This window comes from Centruroides vittatus, unplaced genomic scaffold (assembly GCF_030686945.1).
Source record: "Centruroides vittatus isolate TY-2023 unplaced genomic scaffold, ASM3068694v2 contig_919, whole genome shotgun sequence".
Classification (NCBI taxonomy): domain Eukaryota; kingdom Metazoa; phylum Arthropoda; class Arachnida; order Scorpiones; family Buthidae; genus Centruroides; species Centruroides vittatus.
In genome coordinates, this window is record NW_027122606.1 from 16,882 (window position 1) to 40,366 (window position 23,485).

Genomic DNA, 23,485 nt, shown 5'->3' on the forward strand with positions numbered 1-23,485 from the left:
ATAAAATTGATCAACCACAATGCTTAGTGGCTTTCACTTTTAGACTTAACCATAATTCTCATCAGTAAGACACCCAAATATTTAGAAAGGGGTTAACTAAAAAAACAATTTGTTTGAATGTTGTTTAAACAGAACTACAATGAAAAAAATACACAAATTATGTGTTATTTATATTATTTTATATGATTGGTTTAAAGCAATTGAATCTATTATACAAATCACAGATAACTGAAACAAGTCAAACACACAGGTTTGAGTCATTAGTTTCAAATTAATGTGAAAGAAAAAAAAATTCATATTTTTATTATGTTAATAAATATTTGAAAACTGACTTCTATGGTTTAAATTTACACTTATGTGTAATTGCTTTAGTTTACTTTTACACTTACATATAAGCAAATATTGAAATTTACTTATATGTAAAAAATGGATATTAGTAGTAGGGGTGTAATTGCTTCCTTCGCACTCCCTGGCTGCCACCAATTCTCATGGTAAAGCCCTAAATCAGATCTCTATTTATTGTAATCTTGACTAAGAATTTCAAATTTCAAAAAATGTTGTTATATTTAAACATCAAAGTATTAAATATTGTGCATTAAAATTTTTCTATTGCATTCAATGTTTCAAATTTTAATTATTCCTTAATATTTTGATACGTATAATTATTGTTTTTGAAGATTCTACACGTAAAAGCCAAATAAATTCCAGAATGTTTTCTGATTGTTTATTCAAATGAAATAATGTAATATAATATAATTATTAAAGAAATATTTAAAATTAATTTTGCAAATAAACATTACAATAATAATTGGCTTACTGTTCTTTGTCCCATCTGGCTCCATCTAAAAACAAACCATTTATATATGCACCATCCGTAGAAAATGATATCTCAGTTGAGTCCATTACCTATTGTTATATATTTTCTATATAAATAATAATAATAATAATAATAATTTATGAATTATCCATTAATAATTTTTTAAAGAAAGCTCTGTTTTTAAAAATACATTACTTAATTAATTAAATATTAATATGTAAAATATGTACTATTGAATGGTGGTTTTCAACTGAATAGATGAAATATATTTATGAATAAGGATTTGATTCTAAGTGTTTCTTAATTTAAAAACTTACAAATTGCTTTTTATTCCTTACAAAAATATATTTTCCTATTATTCGCTACAATTTTAATTAATTGATTTTAAATAATAATTTTTTTAAGGACGATAAGATAAATAACCAGTGAAAAATGCTTGGTTTAAGAAATTAATATAATAACAAATGAACTAGGTTATAAATAATTAGACAGAATAAGTCTATTGATTTAAAGATACTTAAAAGTTTTTAAAAGACTAAAAAAGATGATTTCACAATTATAAAAGTTCTGTAACTGATTTATAAAGTTACAGAGTAATAATATGGGAAATTTTCTGAGTTACATCCTGCAAAATTGATAAGTAATGCAAAGTAATTTTGTCAAATTCTATTTAAATATTAACTGCTTCATTTCAATCCAAACCATATTATATAGCCAAAAGAAATTCAAAAGAATTATCTTCTTTATATGTATTATTTTGATAATATATATATATAAAGTATTAATATCCAATATCCTCATAATTTCTTATGATTACATGACAATTGATATACAGTAAGACCCCGCGTTAAGCAGAGTCTTACTGTAGGAACGACCCCGCTTAAAGCGGGGTCGTTCCTAGATGACAGAGTGCTAAACGAAACAGCATTAAACGGGGTCATCTTAACATGTAAATAAGGGGGATATGTGAAACAGGACAGAGAATAAGAAAATTTATCAGTTTTTTTTGTTTTATTTTGTAACATTTATTGTTAAATACTTTTTTATTACATTAATTAATTATAGACTTATTTATTGCTAATATCAAAATTTATTCATAAAACATTCGTGAAAATAAAAGAAAAAGTTCGAGTAAAGAAGTTATGTTTGTGATGAAGAAGGTTCTTCCTCATTTGACATCTTTTGTTTTTTTGTGAAGAAGTCATCTAACGTCGTTTGCCTTTTCCAGTTTTGTTCAGCAAGCAGTTGTCGATAGCAAGACATCGCATCCATGACACTTTGTCTTGCCTTTGAACTTCTATCAAAATTGAAATTATTTTGTATAAACTGATCCATTATTTTCTTTATACTGGCTAAACTTTTTTTAGAAAATTCGTTAAAAGTTCCTTTTGTTCCTCATCTTCAGAAACGCTAATTTCTTCATCTTCATGCACCTGTTGTTTTACTAATTCTTTAAGATCGTCATTGGAAAAACTTTCTCCAGTTGTAACTTGCAATAATTCTTCAATATTGTGCACATTTATATTATCCAACCCTGTTTCATTAGCTAGCTTGACAATTTTGTCGACATCAACAATGGATTCTCTTGTGTCAACATACTTGCTTAGCTCCGGCCATACATTCTTCCATACTCCTTTCAAAACATTTCTCGGTCACCTCATTCCAGGAAGGATTGATGTTGTCTACAGCATCCATGATATTATAGTTTTGCCAAAAAACTCTAATGGATTGCTTGTCTGCTGCATCTGTTTTATCAATCAGTTGTCGGAATGTCCGCTGCAGATAATAAGCTTTAAAATTTGATGTTACGCCTTGATCCCAACACTGCACGCGATCTCAGGTAATTTCAATACTACTGCGTAATACCGAAACAGCATTAAGTGGGGCAGCGTTAAACGGGGTCTTACTGTATTACAAAAATATCTGCAAGTTGAAGAGAAAAACAGTTTTCTTTTTTTTTCTTTTCAAGAATAAATTGTTTTTCTCTTTAATTTGATATACTGTATTATATATTTCTTTTTTCTCTGCTTTATGTTGGAGAGAAAAACAATCCATCTTTCCAAAATGCAGACTCGGAACTGCATGGTAGTATGAGGTGGCTAAGCAATGGTCCTCTTGTAGCATGTTCCTAATAAATCTTTCTTAAAAGTCCTTTGTAGTCTTGCACATTTTTATTTTTATGATCAAATATTCAAAGATGCAAGATGTAAATTTTAAAGATGTGACAGTACAAGTTTTTATTCCCATTATGAATTGGAGCAACATATCCATAACTTGCCTCATTTTCCTATTTTTCACTATCTGGTACTATGTATAATTACTGGCCAATGTTCCATTGTATGTTTCAGTATAATTATTTGAAATTTAACCATACTGGAAATAAAACATTTTAAAAATTATAAAACTATCAAAAATAGATATTTCAACAATTTAATTGTGAACCATTAATACAAAATTACTTAATTAGATTTATTTATTATTTTTACATTTATTTATTTTTCCTTTATTCCTTTATATTTTTCTCAGTTTTGTTGGTCTCACCTGAAACAGGCAGTAGTCATGGCAGAGAGTAATATCACGTGATGTTACGTATTACTCGAACGACAATAGTGTGTAACATAAAGAACAAGACTTTATTTTTCGAGTACAAACAAAAAATATTTTTTACACAGGTTCCAACTCTGATTGGGTTTTTCCTAAAGGTTTTTCCTTTATTCCAAATACTATAATAAAAGAAGCATTAAAATGAAAACCATATAAAAAGTTTGGTTATTATAGCCTATCATTGTCATGTTTACTGCATTACTTGGATATTAGGAAATAACACAATTTTATTCGTTAAGTAGACAGCATTTTTTCTAATATTAGCTCTAACAAATTGTTCCATTCACGTCATTTAGAAAAATCATTATAAAAAGTTTTAATTAGCATAAATTTCAGCTTTTGTAATTCTGAGTGACATTTTGAATAAAATTCATTAGTTTCCATGCAATTTTATCTTTATAAGCATAAAATTAAATTAGCTCTTTGCAAAAACCCATCAACTTTGACCTATTGATATGGAAGTTTCGCAAGCACCTCACTGATAATGAGAAAGGCTTAAGTTTAAAATTTGAGCATTTTTAGACCCCGTAGATTTTTCCCTGTTAGAATTTGCAGTGATGGATGAAGAAAAGAAAGGAGAAGGAAACAGAACTTTTTTGGTGATTTTTACATTTTTCAATTACTTATATTTTGGCAACTGCTTTATAGAAAATTGTGCAATTTTGCACACTATTTAAGAAAATTTCCTTTTGAATGAAATAGTTGGAATTACTTCAGGTATTTGGGTGTAGCAAAATCGACTCCTGAATATTGGCAACTCTGATTTCTGTATATATGTAGTCAGTATGTGACTATTTTACTTGGCAAGAAGCCACTACCGTGATTCCTAATTTAAATTTATATCTTAAACTGTATTTGTTCGAATGTTCCATTGCCGACTTATTCTATTTTTTGAAAAAGTTAGCACTTCACGTTTTACATTTGACCATGATCTATTGTATCAGTTGAAAACATTTGTGTTTATACAAATAGTTCTATTATTGCTGAAAAATGTTTAAGAAAATTCATTAACTTAGCTATTTAAAAAAAATATTCTTGAAAGTGCAATGTCACACTTTGTGCTGATAAGCTTGAGAAAGATCAGACAGTTCTTTCTTATGAATTATATTCATAAATATCTTAATATCTTAATTATATTCAAAAAGGTCTCAATTTATATTTAAAAATCATGTTACGCATTAGTTGTATATACATTTGTATATACTCGACCAGCTTTCATCCTAAACCCTAGCCCCAGTGCTCATAGTGGGCAAAAGTGGCTTTACACAAAAAATCTTTCTTTGCTTTCCAACTATATTAATTTGTATCCTTAATGCCACTGCAAAAGACTTGATGCAGTTGTCAGTAAGCATACGTTTTAAAATATGGCAGCGTCCAGCGACTCTGTCCAGAATGGATTACTGTTGTTTACAAAATGGCAGTGAAAAGATTCCATCGAATTCTTTCCATGGAAAAGAGTTGAACACTGCCATGAAGGATAGAAATAGTCACATTTTTTCTTTTAATGTCTGAAAGACTTCATATGACTTGTTTGAATAAAAAAGTCTTATATAAATGCAGGAATAATTGCTTTTATGTGATAATGTGTTTAAATTTTGGCAACAGATTGTATAAACTACGTGGGAAGTATATATAGTTGAAAGTCGAGACCAGATGGGGAAAGCTTAGGGCAGGAGGCCCAGAATTAATTGTATGTGGTTTGGAATGGAAGTTACATTATTTTGATTCAAAATTTTCCCCAAAACATAGTTTGATAGATAACCGGCATGACTCTATTGCTAACAGAAAAAGTATGACATACAGAGACAAGACTACCGCTAAACAGATTGAGAACATTGTGAATAAAAGTTGCAGCCCAGCATTGTAACGATGTCACAATAAATAATAACTTGTTAGAATTATTTTGGTTCATTTGGTTACAGCAACATGACACTTCAGTGATCTACCGAGGGGGGATGCATCCCGAGAAGACTTTTACGGGAAGCTAGACCCTATTTAAGTGTTACTAATGTAAAGAAAATCCAGAAAACTTTATGTGGCCAGTCTGCTGGCTATGTCCAAACCCACGACTAACTAAGTTCGATGGTTTTATCCGCTTATTAGAATTAAGAAAATACCATTCAGAAATGAAAATCCCGAGTTGTTAGATGTGGAAAATTAAATACTTATATACTTACTATAGACTTTCAGAAGGGTAACACTTTCGACACCACACAGACAAGTGCTTTTTGCTACCTGCCTCAGTAATGATACATGTATTTTGCATTGTATCATTGTTGCAGTAAGTGAATATAATATATATTTTTCAAAATTATATTGTTTTCTGTAAGAATTACATTTAGTTTATTGTTTTTTAAATTTTTTGCCAACAGATGGTGTTATATGTAAATTGGCAACTCAAATGTAGATAGAAATTAATTGATTTATATAAACCCAATTGATGTTGTGAGGTGATATGTCCGACATTATCTAAGTTAGATGTATGTGAATGTTACTGCCATGTTTTGTAGCAAATGGTCAAACGTCCTAGGAGTGTATAGCGAACAAATAAACAAACAAGCATCCTCATTTACATATATATAAATTAAGATTACATATTATACATACTGTATTAATTCTAATGGTATTTATATTAGCTATAAATGTTTAAATTCTAAAAATTTTTTACTTACCTCAAAATCAAATGCTAATAAATCAATCGGTATAGTATATTTTCTGGCATGGTTCTGTAGTGTTCCTGTTAAAAATGCTTGCGTGAAATAAAAGCCTGATAACCAAAATGTTTTGGGTTTTCCTTTATCTATCCACATCTAAAAACAAACATTTTAATATTGAAATGTTAGTTGTTTCAGTTTAAAAAAGGTTTCTTAATATAAAAATGAATAACTTATTTTTAAAATTTATGAGGAAATACATCTAAAACAATATAATGAAACTGTACAGGTCCGCTTTTGGCAGAGCCGGTGTAAAAGCAACATGACCTTGGTAATTGGTCCCACCTGGCGTTGTGTCTATAAACGATCGGGAAGACAAAAGGTGTAGCGTCTCTGTTTGTGGGATTTGTGTGTAGGCGTCAATGTGTTTACCACATGGTCGTCGACTAGAATAAATGTAAACAAGGGACGGACGTGACGGTAAGCTGTTTCGTCGGGAGAAGAGCGGATGTTTTTGAAAGTGTCCAGGGGAAAGGAAGAACCCTGATTGGTCATGAGTTGTCATCGAAGAACTCTTTAAATAGTAAGAGTGGCGAGAAAAACGGGGAGAAGGGCAAGAGACGGATAGTACGGTAGTCTCAGGCACTTGGACAGCCCACTGAGCGTAGAGAGAGTGTTCTTCTCAGGCAACGATCTCAGGAGCGGGTAAGTGCAAAGACTGGACAGGCCGTATGGTTGAGCCATCTCCACAAACCGACCGAAGTTTCCCCAGAGTACTATTGTCTCTGAAGGACAAGCTGTTACGTGAGACACCATACCTTTGTTGTACCGTGTGTGTAATGTTGTCAAACTTGTATATTCTGAAATATTTTGTTTTGTAAATAAACTGTAAATATTCACTGGATTGAGTGTGGATGTGTACTTTTTTACAAACCAACATAAGAACATTCTTGAGTCGTAAGAACCAACTCGAGACAGATTATCGTAAAGATCTTCACTGGATTACAATAAAGATCTTCACTGAAACTTCACAGCATAATATATGTTGTAACTTAACAATGTTATTATAGATAACTTAATCATTATTTTTCAATTCTAATCAGCTCATTTATTATAAGATAAATTAATTTGTATCTGCTGCTATCATTAAAATATAAGATTATTTTTGAGATTGATAAAATTGATAAAATTGATAAAATGAGATTCTATAAAATGAAAAATGCAAAAATATTTTATATAAAGAATTCTTATAAAAGAAAAAGCTGTCTATTAAGAATTTTGAAGATATACATGCATAATTTTTGAAATACAGTGGAACCTCATTTAATGAGCACCTCGCACAACAAGTATTTTGCATAATGAGCAAAACAAATTGAAAAAATTTGCCTCACTTAACAAGCGATATTTTGCATAACGAGTGATGAGAAGCGGGGAAGTCCTGAATTGTGCGCATGCGGCTTGCTCTATCAGTCTGTGTTTAGTACTCGTTCCGCTAGCATCTTATTAGTGTCATTTGTGATCACATTTTTCCAAACTTGTGTTCACACATATTACTTATAAACATCAACAACCATAGCCCGTTATATAATAAACACGCCAAACAATATGCCAAATTCTTGGGTCATTAAATTTAATGACCGATTCCAAATTAAATTTTAGAAATGTCTGAATTAAAAATTAACTATTTATAATTATTAAATTTAATACGAGATGGAATCATAACTGCCTACCTCTAGTCAAATTAATTAATTTCTAATATTTAATTATAGCCTTTACATAACCCAATAATTTGGCATGTTGTTTGGAGTGTTTATCAAACATATTAGGTGTGATTTTTTGTTTCTGCAAATCGAATTCTCATTCCAGGATAGTTCATTTTGCACTAGAAGAAAAGATGATGATGATCTATGCTCCTTAACAATGTATATTGTACAATTTTTTTTGAATAAACATTATACATAAAACATTTGAGCATTTTTTTGGCGTGGAACGCATTATCTTATTTTACATTAATTTCTATGGGAAAAATTGTTTCGCTTAACGAGTGTTTTGCATTACGAGTAATACTCTGGAACGAATTATGCTCATTAAGTGAGGTTCCACTGTATTTGTGTGTGTGTGTGTGTGTGTGTGTGTGTGTGTGTGTGTGTACATATATATATATATAGGTTACAGTCAAAACCCGTTTTTAGTTAGAACCCGTTTTGTCTAGTTAAAACTAGTTTTAACTCAAATTCATTTTTGACTAGCAGTAAATTCTACTTTTAACTAGACAAAACAGGTTTTGTCTAGTTAATTTACTGCTGTACATGTTTTGATTTTAGATAAAACTAGTTTTAACTTTTAACATTAGTTAAAACTAATTTTAGCTACATAAATATATTTAGGGGAAATAAATAAAGTTGTGTGTAGTAATTCGGGGGAAGATGCCTAACATTTTACTTATGAAAGAAATTATAGCAATAATTCGGGTTTTGGAGGCCTCTAATGAAAATATCATATTCTTGAGCATGTTTTTCAAATAAAACTTTGGAGTATATGAAAAATAAATATATATTGTGTTTGCAATGATGACTTTTTTACTGTCTGGCATTTTAGGCATCTCACCCTAAGTATCCAGGTGAGATGCCAAATGCCATTAGGGTAAGATAACGAATATAATTGCATAAAATTAATTTCCGAATATCTTAACCAAATTTAATTTATTGCATATGTAACACAAAGTACTTCATAGTAAGTATAACAGCGCAGTATAAGTATTGTTAAGTTTCCGCCCATTCTAACGTACTCTATAGCTAGCTGAAAGCTGTTTTCAGTCCTAAAACCTTTTTGAGAAGTCCTTATATAATTTCTATGCATATCCTGCAATAAAACGAGAAAAGAAAAATTTATTAAAAATAGGCATATTGGAATTCAATTAACAAAAAATAGGCATGTTACCCCAAGAAAAATGTGGCACCTTTCCCATTTGTCGGGGTAAGATGCCTGGCGGAGTCACCTGTTCTAGCGTGTCTGATCGGGATCGGCAGTAGCTCACAATGGAAACTTTAGAACCTTAACTACATCACACATTAATTGTTTTTTGCAATTTTTAATAAATTCTATTTTAACTTTTAGTTTTAAAATGATTCTAGAAACATTTTGCAACAAAAACTTCGTTCTTATCTTGCTTTTATTCTTCTCAGATGTAGAAAATGAGATAACGGTAGCAAACTACAGCTTTCCGCACTTGATATTGACCCAACAATTCATCATACAAACACATGATAATATCTGACGTCAGCATTTGAAAATATCGAAAAGTAGGCATCTTCCCCTGCTTACCATCTTACCCTGAATCATTCTATATGTTGCAGTCAAAACCAGTTTTTAGTTATGTTGCATTTTAACTAGTTGAAACTAGTTTATACTGGATGTCTTTGTTAAAACCCGTTTTGTCTAGTTAAAACTAGTTTTAACTAGACAAAACGGGTTCTAACTAAAAACGGGTTTTGACTGTAGCATATATATATATACACACTGTATATAGAGGGTGGTTATAATTAAAGTTGCCCTACTCAGACCTGTATAGAGTGCATTCTCTGACGTATTTTCATGAAACTTAGGATATACGTTATATGGACCAGGGGAAAAGGAAAATGCAAAAAATATAATTAGTTCAAATTTCTACCACTAAGTGAATAAATGGCACATGAAGAACAAGAAACACAAAATGGAAACATGCAAAAGGCTTTTATTCACAACATTTGTTCAATGTGAAATCCATTTGCGTCAATCACATGTTCAAAGCGCCTTACAGCATGTTCATCAGTAGCCCCATATGCCTCCTTCTATAGAATCACGATCTTTCAGATATCCCCACAACCATACGGACTCTGCCAGAATTGAAGTAAGCATAACATGCCATATTGCTGCAATTTCTCAAGAAACATATGGGGCTACTGATGAACATGCTGTAAGGCGCTTTGAACATGTGATTGACGCAAATGGATTTCACATTGAACAAATGTTGTGAATAAAAGCCTTTTGCGTGTTTCTTGTTCTTCATGCGCCATTTTTTCACCTAGTGGTAGAAATTTGAACTAATTTTTTTTTGCATTTTTTTTCCCTCGTGGTCCATATGACATATATACCAAGTTTCATCAAAATATGTCAAAGAGAATGGGCTCTATACAGGTCTGAGGAGGGCAACTTTAATTATAACCACTGTGTATATATACATACATATATATATAGATACAAACACACACAAATATTTTAAAGATTGTGAGATTGTGTATGTATATATATGTGTGATGCTCAAGGAAGACTTAAGTTCAAGTGTCAAAAATTTAATAAAAGTGTCAAATCGATGGATCAAACTTTGATTCTAATGCTCGTAAAAACTGCATTAAAAAAATATTTGCAAATAAAATCAGGAAAAAGCAAAATTATTAGTCAAGAAGAAAAATAGTTTTAAATAACCTCAGAAAATCAAGCACAGAGATTATGTATCAGACTTACAAGAATTCAAAACAATAGTTAAATACGAGCAGATGTTTCAAAGTATGATTAATTTCCCTTGATTACATAAAATGCGATGTCGAATTTTTGTCCCTTTGTGGCCTGAAATGCTCTGTTATCTACCTGGATACAAGAAACCACCCATCGGAAAGCTAAAGAGCCGGGGAAGCCTCCTTTAAAAGCTTTGATCTCAAGGAAAAGGTAGGCTTTCCTCTGTCTCACGTTATGAATTATCCGACTAGTTTTCATTGTTCTACATACAAACTCTTTAACCCTAACTTCACCATTCTGCCTTGGACTGTTTTGTTTTTTTGACATTTCATCACCGGATTTCCCGACACTCATAGAAACATCTCGACTGACTGCACCGGAGCCATCAACTCTACTACTGACCAGCTCCAACAGTTGACGCTCTATAGAATGTAAGATTTAGCATTAATAAAAGAGTTTATTTGTAACTGCAGGTGTCTGCCTCACTTCCATCCACCCCACATCAGATAAATCCTGACATCCCCAATTCGTCAACCTCACATGTATATGTATATATATATATATATATATATATAACACACAAGACTATTTATTATATATATGTGTGCATACACAAGATGTCTAACAGGTTGCATCAGCACTTTCCACAAGCATCTCAATTGGAGGACTGGTATCAACTTATTCCCAGGCAAGTGGGTTGTTCACAATTGCTCTTTGCATCCAGCCGACTTCAACCTGCCTGATGTGTCTCTTGATCCTATTCCTATTCCTGGGCCTGCTATTCTGAATGATGTTCACATCTTCACAGACTGCTAAGTCTGAGCTTGGTGTTGGCTCAAGTGTATGTGTCTACCTGTCTACATGAAAATTGCTGGCATATTTTTAAGCAGCATTACAATCAGGCTATCACTATATATCAAGCTGAATTAGCTGCAATCCATCAGGCAGTTCGATGGAGTTTGACAATTCCTGACAAATTCAAATTTATTTCAATTTTTAGTGACTCTAAAACTGCTTTGACCTCTCTTATGAATATTGACTCTTGAAGTAGTCAGATTAGAAATATTCAAGAAATGGTAAACTTAAGTTTGAAATGCTTTAAATTCTTCTACGCCCCAGGTCATGTAGGTGTGATGGAAAATCAGATGGCAGATGCTGTGGCAAAATATTGCTTCTAAAGATGAAAACTTACCTCTGACTTTACAGCCTTATTCTAGAAATGTCCTGACAAGGATAATTTATGACCATCTTATCTCTGCATGGAACCAGTCATGGACATCTTCAACTAAAGGGAATGTCACAAAGATGTTGTACCCATCAGTTTATGATTGTTTATGATTTTCTTGAGCATCCAATTAAGAATTTTCCTATTCCTTTTCTCAGATTCTAACTAGTCATGGTAACTTTAATTGCTATCTAGCGGCAAGTAATTTGGCCAGCAGTATCTTATTCTCATGCACAACGGGTAAAATTGAAACTGTAAAGCATTACATGTGACAATCGTAAATCATGATTTACGATTATCACATCTATGAAATTGAACGCTTTAGGTTAATGCTAGTAGTTCTGTCCTTGAAATATGGTTGGCCTTGTTCAGCCCATATTCTTGTGTCCAAGGAATTGTGTGCATATTTTGCTATTTTTATTTATATTAAGGCTTTAAGAAAAAATGGTTAACTGCTTATTCAAATTCCAGTTGTTAGCTTGCCATGTTTGATTTTGTATGTGTTGTTCACTTTCTTACTTACCTTTTGTCATTTTTATGTATGTTTCTACTGATTTGGTGTAATACTCATTTTAGAATGATGCACTCAATAAAAAAAAAAAAAAAAAGAAAAAAAAACACAAGACGTCTAAAAATTCCTGCCATTTTAAGTTTAAGAATATCTCTGACACAGTACAAGCCTCATTTCATTTGAATTTATAAAAATATTTCCTTAAACTATACTCACTTATTGCAGAGAAAAAATGCATTTAAAGTTGGTAGATACTTCTTGGTCTAATTAGTTATGTAACTTTTATAAAAATTATGTATATACAAACTCAAAAACAATCTTACAGTAAAAAATTTAAAACAATACATCTTTTTAATTATTATTATTTAAAGTGAAAACTTCACGTAATAAATAAATTTGATAAACTACCAGCTTTTAACATAAACCAAAATGCATTAGAATGAGCACATAAGAATTAATAGTGTTTTCATTATGTTATCATCAAAATTAAAAATAAAATATGAATTTAAAATATTTAATTTTATATATAAATGTGTTTTTGTACCTTGAAAAATTTAAGACGTTCACATAAATCAATAATATAACTAGCAAGAGGTTTAATGGAAGGATAAGAATGAGATATCCAAAGTTCAGGAACTTTTCCTATCAAAATATTTCCGGCTAGGTCTTCCAAACTTTTAGACAGAACAACTGTTCCTTTTATAGCTGCTTGGAATGTTTTTAAACTTGTCTTAATAATATTTACTAATCTATAAATAAAAATAAATTTTATTTTGTAAATAATATATTTATAAGAAATAAAATTATAAAATATTCCAAATTATTTTACAATGTTTTTAAAATTAAAATAAATATCAATAAATTATAATTTTAGTGTAAGATACGAACGCAGTAAGTGTAATCCAACAAGAGTATATGCACATAACATACACTTATGTTCTTTCTTTACCCATGTTTATTTTCTTTACAGGATTCTTTTATATATTCCGACACTCCTCATTTTTGTTCTTTTACAAAAAATTTTTAAAGATACTCAGACAAAATCATTGAGATAAATCTCGCGACAAAAAAAAAAAAAAAAAAAAAAAACACAACCAAAGATATTCACCGCAGTACAAAAAGGAACTATGGTTAAATACTTTAAAATTACTTATGCTAAAAAGAAAGAGAATAAAGGATAGACAATAGGATAGATGGAAATCTAGTGATAGTAAAGAATAGGTACTCAAAGTTGTCAATGATTTTGGGGTGATGGTGGTGATTGCTGAATTATTAACTCTCCAAATTGTAGAGACTTATGATTGTAGAACTATCAGATTCTCTCAATAAGCTTCCAAAGGTATTATTATATATTGAGATATTTTGGGCTTCTCTCAAACGCTAGCTTAGGCTTATCTTCTCCTTTGTTCTCCAGTCATTGCTGGAACTACCTAGCTCTCCTTTAAAGCCCTGGTCACACTATGGAATTTCCAGCCACGCAGGCGATGGCTGTTTCCGTTAACTGGTAATCCCCCCTCGAAAATCGGCGCGATTGCAACCGCAACTAGAAACAAAAAGTTCTGCTCTACTCGCGACGGTTGCAACACGCATCCAATCAGAAAACGTCTTTGTGCCACGTCATACTTTGGGTTGTGTATTTGTCATCATATCTTGATTATAACATTTGTATTAACTCAGTTTCAGTACATTTAAATGCTATATTTTTTATAAATCAAATCTGAATTTATAAAAGTTATTGTTAGATTTATTTTAAAAAGTTTGATTACTTTTAATAATATACAATTGAATAAAATAAATGCTTATATAAAAGAAAAAATATATCGATTATAAATGAATTAAATCATTCAAGCTTTCCTCTATATAACACTTACCCTTCAAATATTCACTTTTATAGGATTGATAAATAGCATCCAAAACTTCTGGGATAATGACTGATATCGAATTATGGGCCACTCTAAATTGGTATGCCAAACTACGAAACGTTTCGCCTAAATTATATATAAGTATAAATTATATTCATATGGATATATCCCCTATAACCTTTGGCATCCAAAAGCCTTAATTCATTCATCAGCTGGTGAAAGCACGATTGTTTAGCCCGTTGATTTTCATTTCGCCAAGTTTTAACCCAGCATGAACGTTTTTTCCTATTTTTCTCTTCGTATATTCTCGCCAACTCTAACAAAATTATCGCCTTTTTTCTTTTATTCATTCCAGAAAAGGAACTGCTTGCTATTTTAATAAGAAAAGTAGCTAAAATTTCGTAAATACTCTGAAGTAGAACGTAAAATGTCGGTAAACTCACAAAAGTAGACAAAAACAAGTTACTATACAGTAGAGTCGTTAATCGGAACCCCGGTAATCGGAATCGCTGGTAATCGGAACAATTTTCAGTCAGACTGTGTCGTGCTGAATCGAACATTTTTGATACTAGATTTACTTCTAAAGTATAATTTTTCATGTTTTTATATTTTTCAATATATTTATTTTGTTTTTACAAAATAAAGAAATAATTTTTAACGATACAATAGTCTCGATTATTATTATAAAAATTTTCGTTAGGCTTAAAATCGATGAAAATTCAACACAAAGCGACATGCAATGGAGAAAAATTTCAACATCGGATAGGTTAAAATATTTTTTCGTACATAATTGGTAATCCGACAAATCATTATCCGAACAACCCCAGTCCCCAATTGATTCCAATTTTCGACTCTCTACTGTAATTTTATTGGTTCATTATAAGGTCACGTGTTCTCAGTTTCAACATCAACAAACAATGTGTGACCACGAGAAGACATGCACGACTCGTGCTTGTTGCGGTTGCAGTCACCTGCATGGCTGGAAATCGCATAGTGTGACCAGGGTTTAAGCCAAAAAGTAAAGACCTATCTTACTCTTAGCCCTCAAGGCTACCCCTTTTCCTTTGTCTTGTAATTAGGTCACCATCAGCTGAAAAGGGAAGGTTAGGGAAGAAGTTTCTAGAAGGTGATAGAAAAAAGAACCAAGAACAAAGAGAAAGAAAATGAAATAAATACTATGAATAATATGTACAATATACAAAATAATCCATATGACCACAATAGATACAGTACATTGCATGAATTTATATCAAATGTATTGTAGCAATATGTGTGATGATATTTCCCTAAGGAAGAAAGAGGCAAGAAGTGCAAAAAACCATTACTGCCAAAGACTTAATGAGTTATAAAAAGGTATGTTACCAGGAGAGTTTTTCTCTATGATTGCAGGACCTGTCTCATCTACTCCTCCTATATCTATAAAATTTGCTTGTAAAATAAATGTAGGCAATATGTTTTTTGTGGTTATCTGTTATTTGACCTTTTCTCTTGTTACACGCAGAATTATTGAAATTTTACAAAATTCTCTACAAATTTCCAATTCAAACTGCTTGTTTTAGAGCAACTTGAGAAATTCAAATGCTTTCATGTTTATTTATGATATTCAGATTCAGATTTATTAAGCAATGTGTGTCAGAAATGACATTTGATTGAGAACATTATAGAAAAACACCATAAACCAGCCATTCAAGTAATTTTTGGCTAATGTAATGAATAAAGATTTGTTATAGAAGTTTTTTAACATGTATCTGCAATACTTTCAAACTGAAAACAAATGAAGCAAACATTAATGCAAAGCAAAATAATAATAAAAAAAATGAACAACAACATTTTTAATGTTTGAGATTCTTATTACATTGTTATAAAAACAAACAATTTCAAAATGTCATAAACCACTACTCTTGTAGTGTTGTGCTACTTTATTGTTTTGTTTGTATAGTTATATATTATATTGTGTATATAAAACATCGTTCGTTACGTGTCGGGATCTACTTTTTGTATGATTGTTTGCGGAATAGTATACCGTATCACCGTTCCTATCTACACCAGTCAGAGTGGGTTAATTGGCCAAAGACAAGTCACATGAGGAAGGGAGCATTCATGCATGATGGGTAATATAAAAGGGACCATCACATGTGCTGAAGAACTTTTTCTTGTTTTTCTTCATGGAAGACCAATCCGTTTCCATCTGTAAGGACAGGACATCCTCGGCCTCGTGGTGTGCATCTATGGACAGTATATAGTTTACGGAACAAAGTAAGATTATTATTGTAAATGTGGTATATTTGTTTACAATAATTTATTTGTTTGTAGTGTTATTGTTCGTCAGTTATTGTATTTGTTATAATTGTTTATTATTGTAAACGTGGTATACCCGTCAACCATACTGTTGTTGGCCCTGATCCTTGATTTTATTAAAGTCGTCGTCGTCATTGTTCTGTTCAATTAGTATTGTACAGTCCTTTATTTCATTTACACCCAGACTCAATATATTCTGATATATTAGAGATCAAAAACACTTTTAAGGATCAGAAGTAATCTCTAAGCTATCTTAAGTGTGGTTCCAGTACACTTTCAGAACCTCAAACGTGAAAGGCAATTTATAAAATAATTTTATAAAACTATTGTGGCGATACGCCATATTGTTGTATATATATATATATATATATATATATATATGCGTAGCGTAAGCCTAATATTAAGTTTCCTTAATCTTTTGTTCTATATCTTTTCTTCGAATTTCCTAACGGTCTTTTCTTTCCACTGGTGGGGGCGCAATTTCGAGGAATAACACCGGAAACAAGGGTGTAAAACGAAAGACCCTGAGGCAAGTCAGGGAGTGGTGTAGGTCATTCTTGTGCTAGCGTTCGAGAGAGGCAGATGGTGAAAGAAGGTCAAGATCGCCAATTAGCAGGACGGAGGGACCTTAAGTTGTCTGCAAGAAGACGAACGATATAGACTGATGACAAAGAATCGAAGGACTTCTGATCTTCAGGATCATCAAGTTCAGAGATATAGAGAGGACAGTTGAAAGCGAATCGAGCGCAATTCCCCGTTTTAGAAGAGTGACGATCTACGGAAGACCCGGGTACCCCGCCAAATCTTTTCTTCTTCTTACCTCCTCTCTCTTCCTTTCCTTTTTGTTTTCTAGTTAGTAAGTTAGTTTAAGATAGGTTAAGTTAGTTGTAATATTTCGGGAAAATACCTAAACAAAGAAAAGTCATTGTCGCGAACACGTGTTACCATCCTTTGTTATCACAAAGATACAACGTACCAATTTTCTGTACATTGGAATTGCCTAGTTGGGATCCGAAAGAATCGAGGGTACATAGAGCTGCGTGAACTGTTAATAAAATATCATTTTTGTGTAATTAAATCTCGTATTTATTGTTCGTCCATCCTGTACACCACACTATTAATGTCAAAAGGCAGAAATTCTATAACCATAAAAGGGCATGTTTGAATTGAATGAAAAAAAAAAAAAAAAACAGAGAGTAGTTCTCATATTTAAACAATAGAATAATGTAAGTCCTAAGATCAACCATCTTCGATTGGAATCAAATTGACATGATTTTGACTCATCCCACAATCTAGGTTTTGATCTCGTTACACTTGGTAACAAGTGACGACCAATTAGAAAGCAGAGATGAGTAAAAAATGACCAGTTGAAGTGGTTGATGTGGGATCTGAAAAAATTATAAAAATTGGAATTTCAAGGACACAAAGAGCTTCTCTACCTATCTTTCTATTGTGTGACTTCTCCTTGGTAGAAATATACTCTGCATCAATCTCATCATCATCTCTCGCTATGGATTACCACCCAACAATTCCCTGAGACAGTCAACTTCCAAAATGAACTCAGGTGATTTGTACTGTACTTGCAGGACCCTTACCTTCCACAAAAGAAGAGTAGACTTGATTTTGCCTGCCATTTGAAGACCATTGTAGTTGTAAGAATCTTTATTGTAACAATAAATTGGGACAATTGCTATGTAACTGTGTCTCTGTACTATTCACTCCCACATATGATATGGAACTATTCCGTCATTTTGACCCTTTAGCAAAGATTAGTGACCTCAAACTTAAAGATTAAAAAATGCTTAAATAATGCTAATAGTATTTAAATTATTTTTTAGTTAAAAATATGTTTATAATTATTTATTTTTATTTTTTGCAATATGTTGTTTAGAAATATAACTATACTAGTGTAAAATAATAACATGAAATTTAACAACTATTTATGAGCAAAGTTTCTTAAATAGTTGTTGAATTTCATGTTTTTACAAACAGTTCAAAGAAAATTTAAAGTTACTTTAAATTTTATAAAAAATGGAATATTTTATAATAAATTCTAATATATAAAAATAAAATACTTACTGATTGTATCTTTCCAATTCTTGAACCAAAACTGTATTCATACTTTCGTTATATTTTACTGGATATTGAATTTTAGCTTTCTTTAAATCAAATTCTTCAGGTAGCTAAGAAATTTGAAAATGAAAATTATTCCATTTAACAATATGAACATTTTCTTAAAGTATTTAAAATAATAAAATTAAGAAAATAAAGTAACTGTAAACAAATCATGATTAAACTTTTAACAGTCATTAATATTGCTGCTGTTGGTTTCAACCATCCATGGCTTAGTGGTTATCGTCTCAGTCTATGAATTGGAAGGTTTATCATTCAATGGTAAATTAGTTTTGCACTTTTATGTTCACTTTTTCAAAGTGTCAAGAAGGTTCTCATATGTTAATTGTTATTTGAATATTTCCGCAATGTCCTCGCACACTATAAAAGCATAAGCTATCAGACTGAGAGTCAATTCTGGTACTGTGAGCTGCACAGGTAGTACACTTTGTGGATTATTAAAGAATCCTTTCATGTTTACAACAACTCATTAGTGCTGTTCCCCTCCATCTACATGACAATAAATTCTATATTTGGCATTTTTAGGATACTACTCAGCTTCAGAATTTACAAAAAATTACGTGATATTTATATTAGAAAACAATCCTCAAAAGGCTACAGTCTATGATCATGTATAACCTACATTATCATTTATTTACTGAATCAGTGAAACTTCAATGAGAAACAACGGGTGAGACCAATGCCATTCAAGAGTAAGACTGGGTATGGAGGAGTGCTATATTTGATAGGTTTATGTCAACATAATTTTATAAAGTATTAGGTGACTCAAGGATACTTCCTTTTATTTCCACACATAATTTTATAGTAAAATCTCACATTTGTATAAAAATAGCAACTGCACAAATCTAAATTTGACAATGAACAACTAATTTGTCACATCCTAGTATTTTTGCATTCAAATTACAATTATCTGTTTGATGAATAACAATGTATGTCATATGCGATTGGGACAGTTATCTGCCCTGTAATTTTTATATTTACCATTGTATTATGTTATGTTGTATTTTATGTTAAGTTAACAAACTATTCATAGCTTGTTTCTTTGTCTTTGCGGTTGGCACTTGCAAGATTATTTTGACTTGAATTATATAATCAACAATGACAGAAGAGAAAAAAGTCTGATTGGAGGAAAAAGATATTGTTTTAAGAAGGAATAGAAAAGAAGCAAGAAATGAAAAACATTTTTTAAAATTATTCTTAGGTCTCTACAAGAAAAGAAGTCAACTGAAGATGAAAGAGAGAGTAAGCACTTTTGATGATATGAATAAAATTAAGCACTTGTAACTTGTATTGGTAACCAACCACTATTTGAAAAATATGTTTTCTTACTATTTTATTCTATCAAATTTTTTAAAAGTTTTTCTTTTCTTTTAGGGAAAGATAATTTAAAAAAAAAACTAACTCTTTTTGAGTCATTAACACTGTCTGGTATATAATCTATAAAAATTTTTGTAAAATATGTTTTTCATAATTATAATTGTATTTGTTGGACTCTATCTCATATCAAAATGAGTCACATCTCACATGAATTTTATCTTTTAAAATTCGTTTCCTAATGTAAATATAACATAATTTTATATAGATTCCAATAATGGAAGCTTTTATGATGCACTAAATGAAAAGTAATATTAAAGACTTTTAAAAAGATTTATTTGTTGTCTTAAAATTATACTATTTAAAGCTGTTTGTACAATCAGTTATTTAGCTTAAGAAAATAAGTTTTACAAATAAAATACTTTTAAAAAGTCTTTACCTTCTCCAAAATATCTGAAACAATTTCACTTAAATGTGAGTCTGTAAATTTAGCAGATATTTGTTTCTTTTTTCCCTGTAATGCTATTACTGAACTGAAAAGGCATTTCATTTCTCTTAATTCTTTTGAAATGTTGACATTGGGATGCATTCCAAATATTTCAGGATCCTGAGTTGTAGGTAAATTCTAAAAAATACATAATATTTTACAATTATAAAAATTACTTTTAATAAAATACAGTCAAACCTGTTTTTATGCAGGGGATAGGGACCGCATTAAAAAAACGCATAAAAAAAATCTCATGAAACTTCACGAATGGCTGTAAATAATAGTTTTCACAACACAATTAAAATATATTTTTTTTATGCAGTCAACAGGGACCGCATAAAAAAAGTCTCACATAGAAAATAACTCAAAACCGTACGAAATAGAATTTATTGACAACAGATGTCAGCACTTGACTGCATCATCTGGTCTATCGTCTGTTTTACATATTTTTGTCCAGGTGGTGTTTTGTTGACTTAAAAAGTAAATTATTTCATTTTTCGCATATTCATGCAATAATATTACTATAATAAGTGCATTTATGCTATAATAAGTTTATTTAGCTATAATAAGTCAACGTAAGACATGACGAATCGCACGAGACTAGTCGCCAACTATACCGCACAAATTAAAAATTCGCATTAAAAAAATGGCACATAGAAAGAGCGCATAAAAACAGGTTTGACTGTACTTTGATATATAAAACTTTTGAGAAATTTTAACTTGATGAAGTAATAGGACATAAAATAATAATTGTAGTCAAACATCCTGTATTTTACAGAATTGTCATGCATTCTACTTTACTGTCTTGCTGTCCCTTTAATCCAGCAAAAAATTTTTTGTGTATGTATATATACAAGATGTGGCAGAAAAGTAACGAGACAAACTTCTTTTTGCAACAATTTTATTTTATTTCTATACTTTAATGTTATCCCTTCAAAGTAGTTCCCTTGGGTGGAGGCATTGTTGCCAGTCTTTGTAGCAGTGCTGGAAGGCTTCAACTGGGATCGCCAGTAGCTCTGTGGTTATGCTCCTTTGGATGCTATCGACAGTACCAAGATGACATCCTTTCAAATGGACTTTGATATTGGAAACAAAGAAAAGTCACACAGACTGAGATCAGACAAATAGGGGGCCTGGAAACCACAGGAATCCCTTTTTCTGTCAAAAACTGGTCTATGGCGATGTGACGGAGCATTGTCATCGTGGAACATCCACGTGTCTGCAATGTCCCATCTGATGTGAAGCACCCTTTTTCTGAGCCTTTCAAAGGACTTCTTTATAACCTTGGTTGACAGTTTGTCCTAAAAGCACAATTCTTTGTGAACAATCCCCATACTGTCAAAAAACAAATGAGCATGGACTTGATTTTTGATTTGCTCATGTGAGCTTTCTTTGGTCAAGGGGATTTGTCAGTGTGCCATTCTTCACTTTGACATTTTGTTTCAGAATCATACTCAAAAATCCATTATTTATCACCAGTGATCACACAACTCAGGAAACCTGGGTCTTTTTTGATTCTGTCGAGAAGGTCAAGGCACACATGCATCTGATTGTCTTTCTGTTCAATTGTAATATATATATATATATATAAGGTGTGGCAGAAACGTAATGAGATTGGCATCACTGAGAGCTATCTGGTAACACTCTGGGCTTCCCTTTTGTGTAGTTTGTATGTATGTCAGTCCTTCCCAGATGTTCAGTAACAGTTTCAACTAGGGTTTCTCAAACGGGATTCTGGGATCCCGGTCGTTTTTTTAACCCGGGAAATATTCCGGGAAATTTTTCTTTTCCCAGGAAATCCCACAAATTTTTTAAAAATTCACTTTTTTCTTATTTTATGTTAAGGTTGAGGAAATTTTGCAAATAGAAAGTATAATTAACTCATAAACTGTCAGAATACATTTGTATTTATTAATTTTAAACCTACTTATTAGTTTTTTTTAACTTTTGTTCATTATGGCAGGTCACAAATGGTCAATAATCAATACGTAGCTTATTTGTGGCAGAACTCTCAAAATTCTTTACCAGTAATATCTGGAATAATTGTGCTTATGCTGTCTTAATTTTTAACCATGCTTAGTACATTCAATAACTGCGTAACGCCAAGTTGTGCAAATTGGGCAAGGATACAAACGAGTACGAAGTCTGCAAGTATGAAGTTTCTCTTCATAACCTGATTATTAAAGACAAACGAACTGCCGAATTATTGGGCTATGATCTTTCTATTAAAGCAGCCGAGGTAAACAAATCAAGAATACTAGAGAACAAAAGAAGTACTACAATCTCGAAAACAAACTAGAAATCTTTCAGGATACAGATGAAAACACAATATTTGTCTTCTCTTAAATGCATTAAACACGATTCCAATCACATCAATTGAATCGGTAAAGGCATTCTAGGTAGCAAGACTTTTCATTACTAAAATAAGAATCAGATTGAGTGATCGGAGTATCGACCATCTTTGGTTTTTAAAATCTTATAAAAATTTACAATATTTTGTATTATATTTTATTTAAAAAATCAAAAATTACCTTCTAAGTTAGAAGTTTGATCTAAGTTCATTTTTTTTAATTTTAAACTCAATTCAAAGGCATTTTTGTTGTTGCTGTATGCAGTTTCCAGCAAACTTTAATAAATTTTTTCTATTTGTGAAAATTTCTACATAATTCAAAGGTAATTTTTAATACATATCTTATACAGCATTATTAATATGATTTTGGAGGATGCAGAACGTATTAAATTACTTTAAAAAACGAAAAATAATTATATCATTTGATTTCATGACAATTTGTATATCTTAAAAATAATTAATTTTGCCTCGGGATTTCCCGGGATCCCGGGAAACAGTTCACTTTTATCCTGGGATTCCGGGACAAGCAAAAGACCGGGAAATGAGAAACCCTAGTTTCAACCTCATGCAGTAACTACACGATATTAGAGAGTGTGATAAGTGAAGTTTTGTTTTTGTATTGTGTTATGGAAAATGAAACAGCAAAATTTGGAGCAATGGTGTGCCATCAAATTTTATGTCAAGCTTAGTGAATCCTCAAGTTTGACCCATGAAAAGTTATATATATATATATATA

The 23,485-nt window shown here is 31.2% G+C and overlaps 1 protein-coding gene across 1 annotated transcript in view; it reads right to left on the bottom strand.

Moving 5' to 3' along the window:
• LOC136984445 (dynein axonemal heavy chain 7-like) overlaps window positions 1-23,485 on the bottom strand; it is a 204,871-nt gene that overhangs the window by 1,976 nt on the left and 179,410 nt on the right. The window contains 5 exon segments of the mRNA XM_067281432.1: window positions 818-906; window positions 6,094-6,231; window positions 12,850-13,054; window positions 18,545-18,648; window positions 20,352-20,537. Coding sequence (XP_067137533.1) covers window positions 818-906; window positions 6,094-6,231; window positions 12,850-13,054; window positions 18,545-18,648; window positions 20,352-20,537 — 722 coding nt within the window.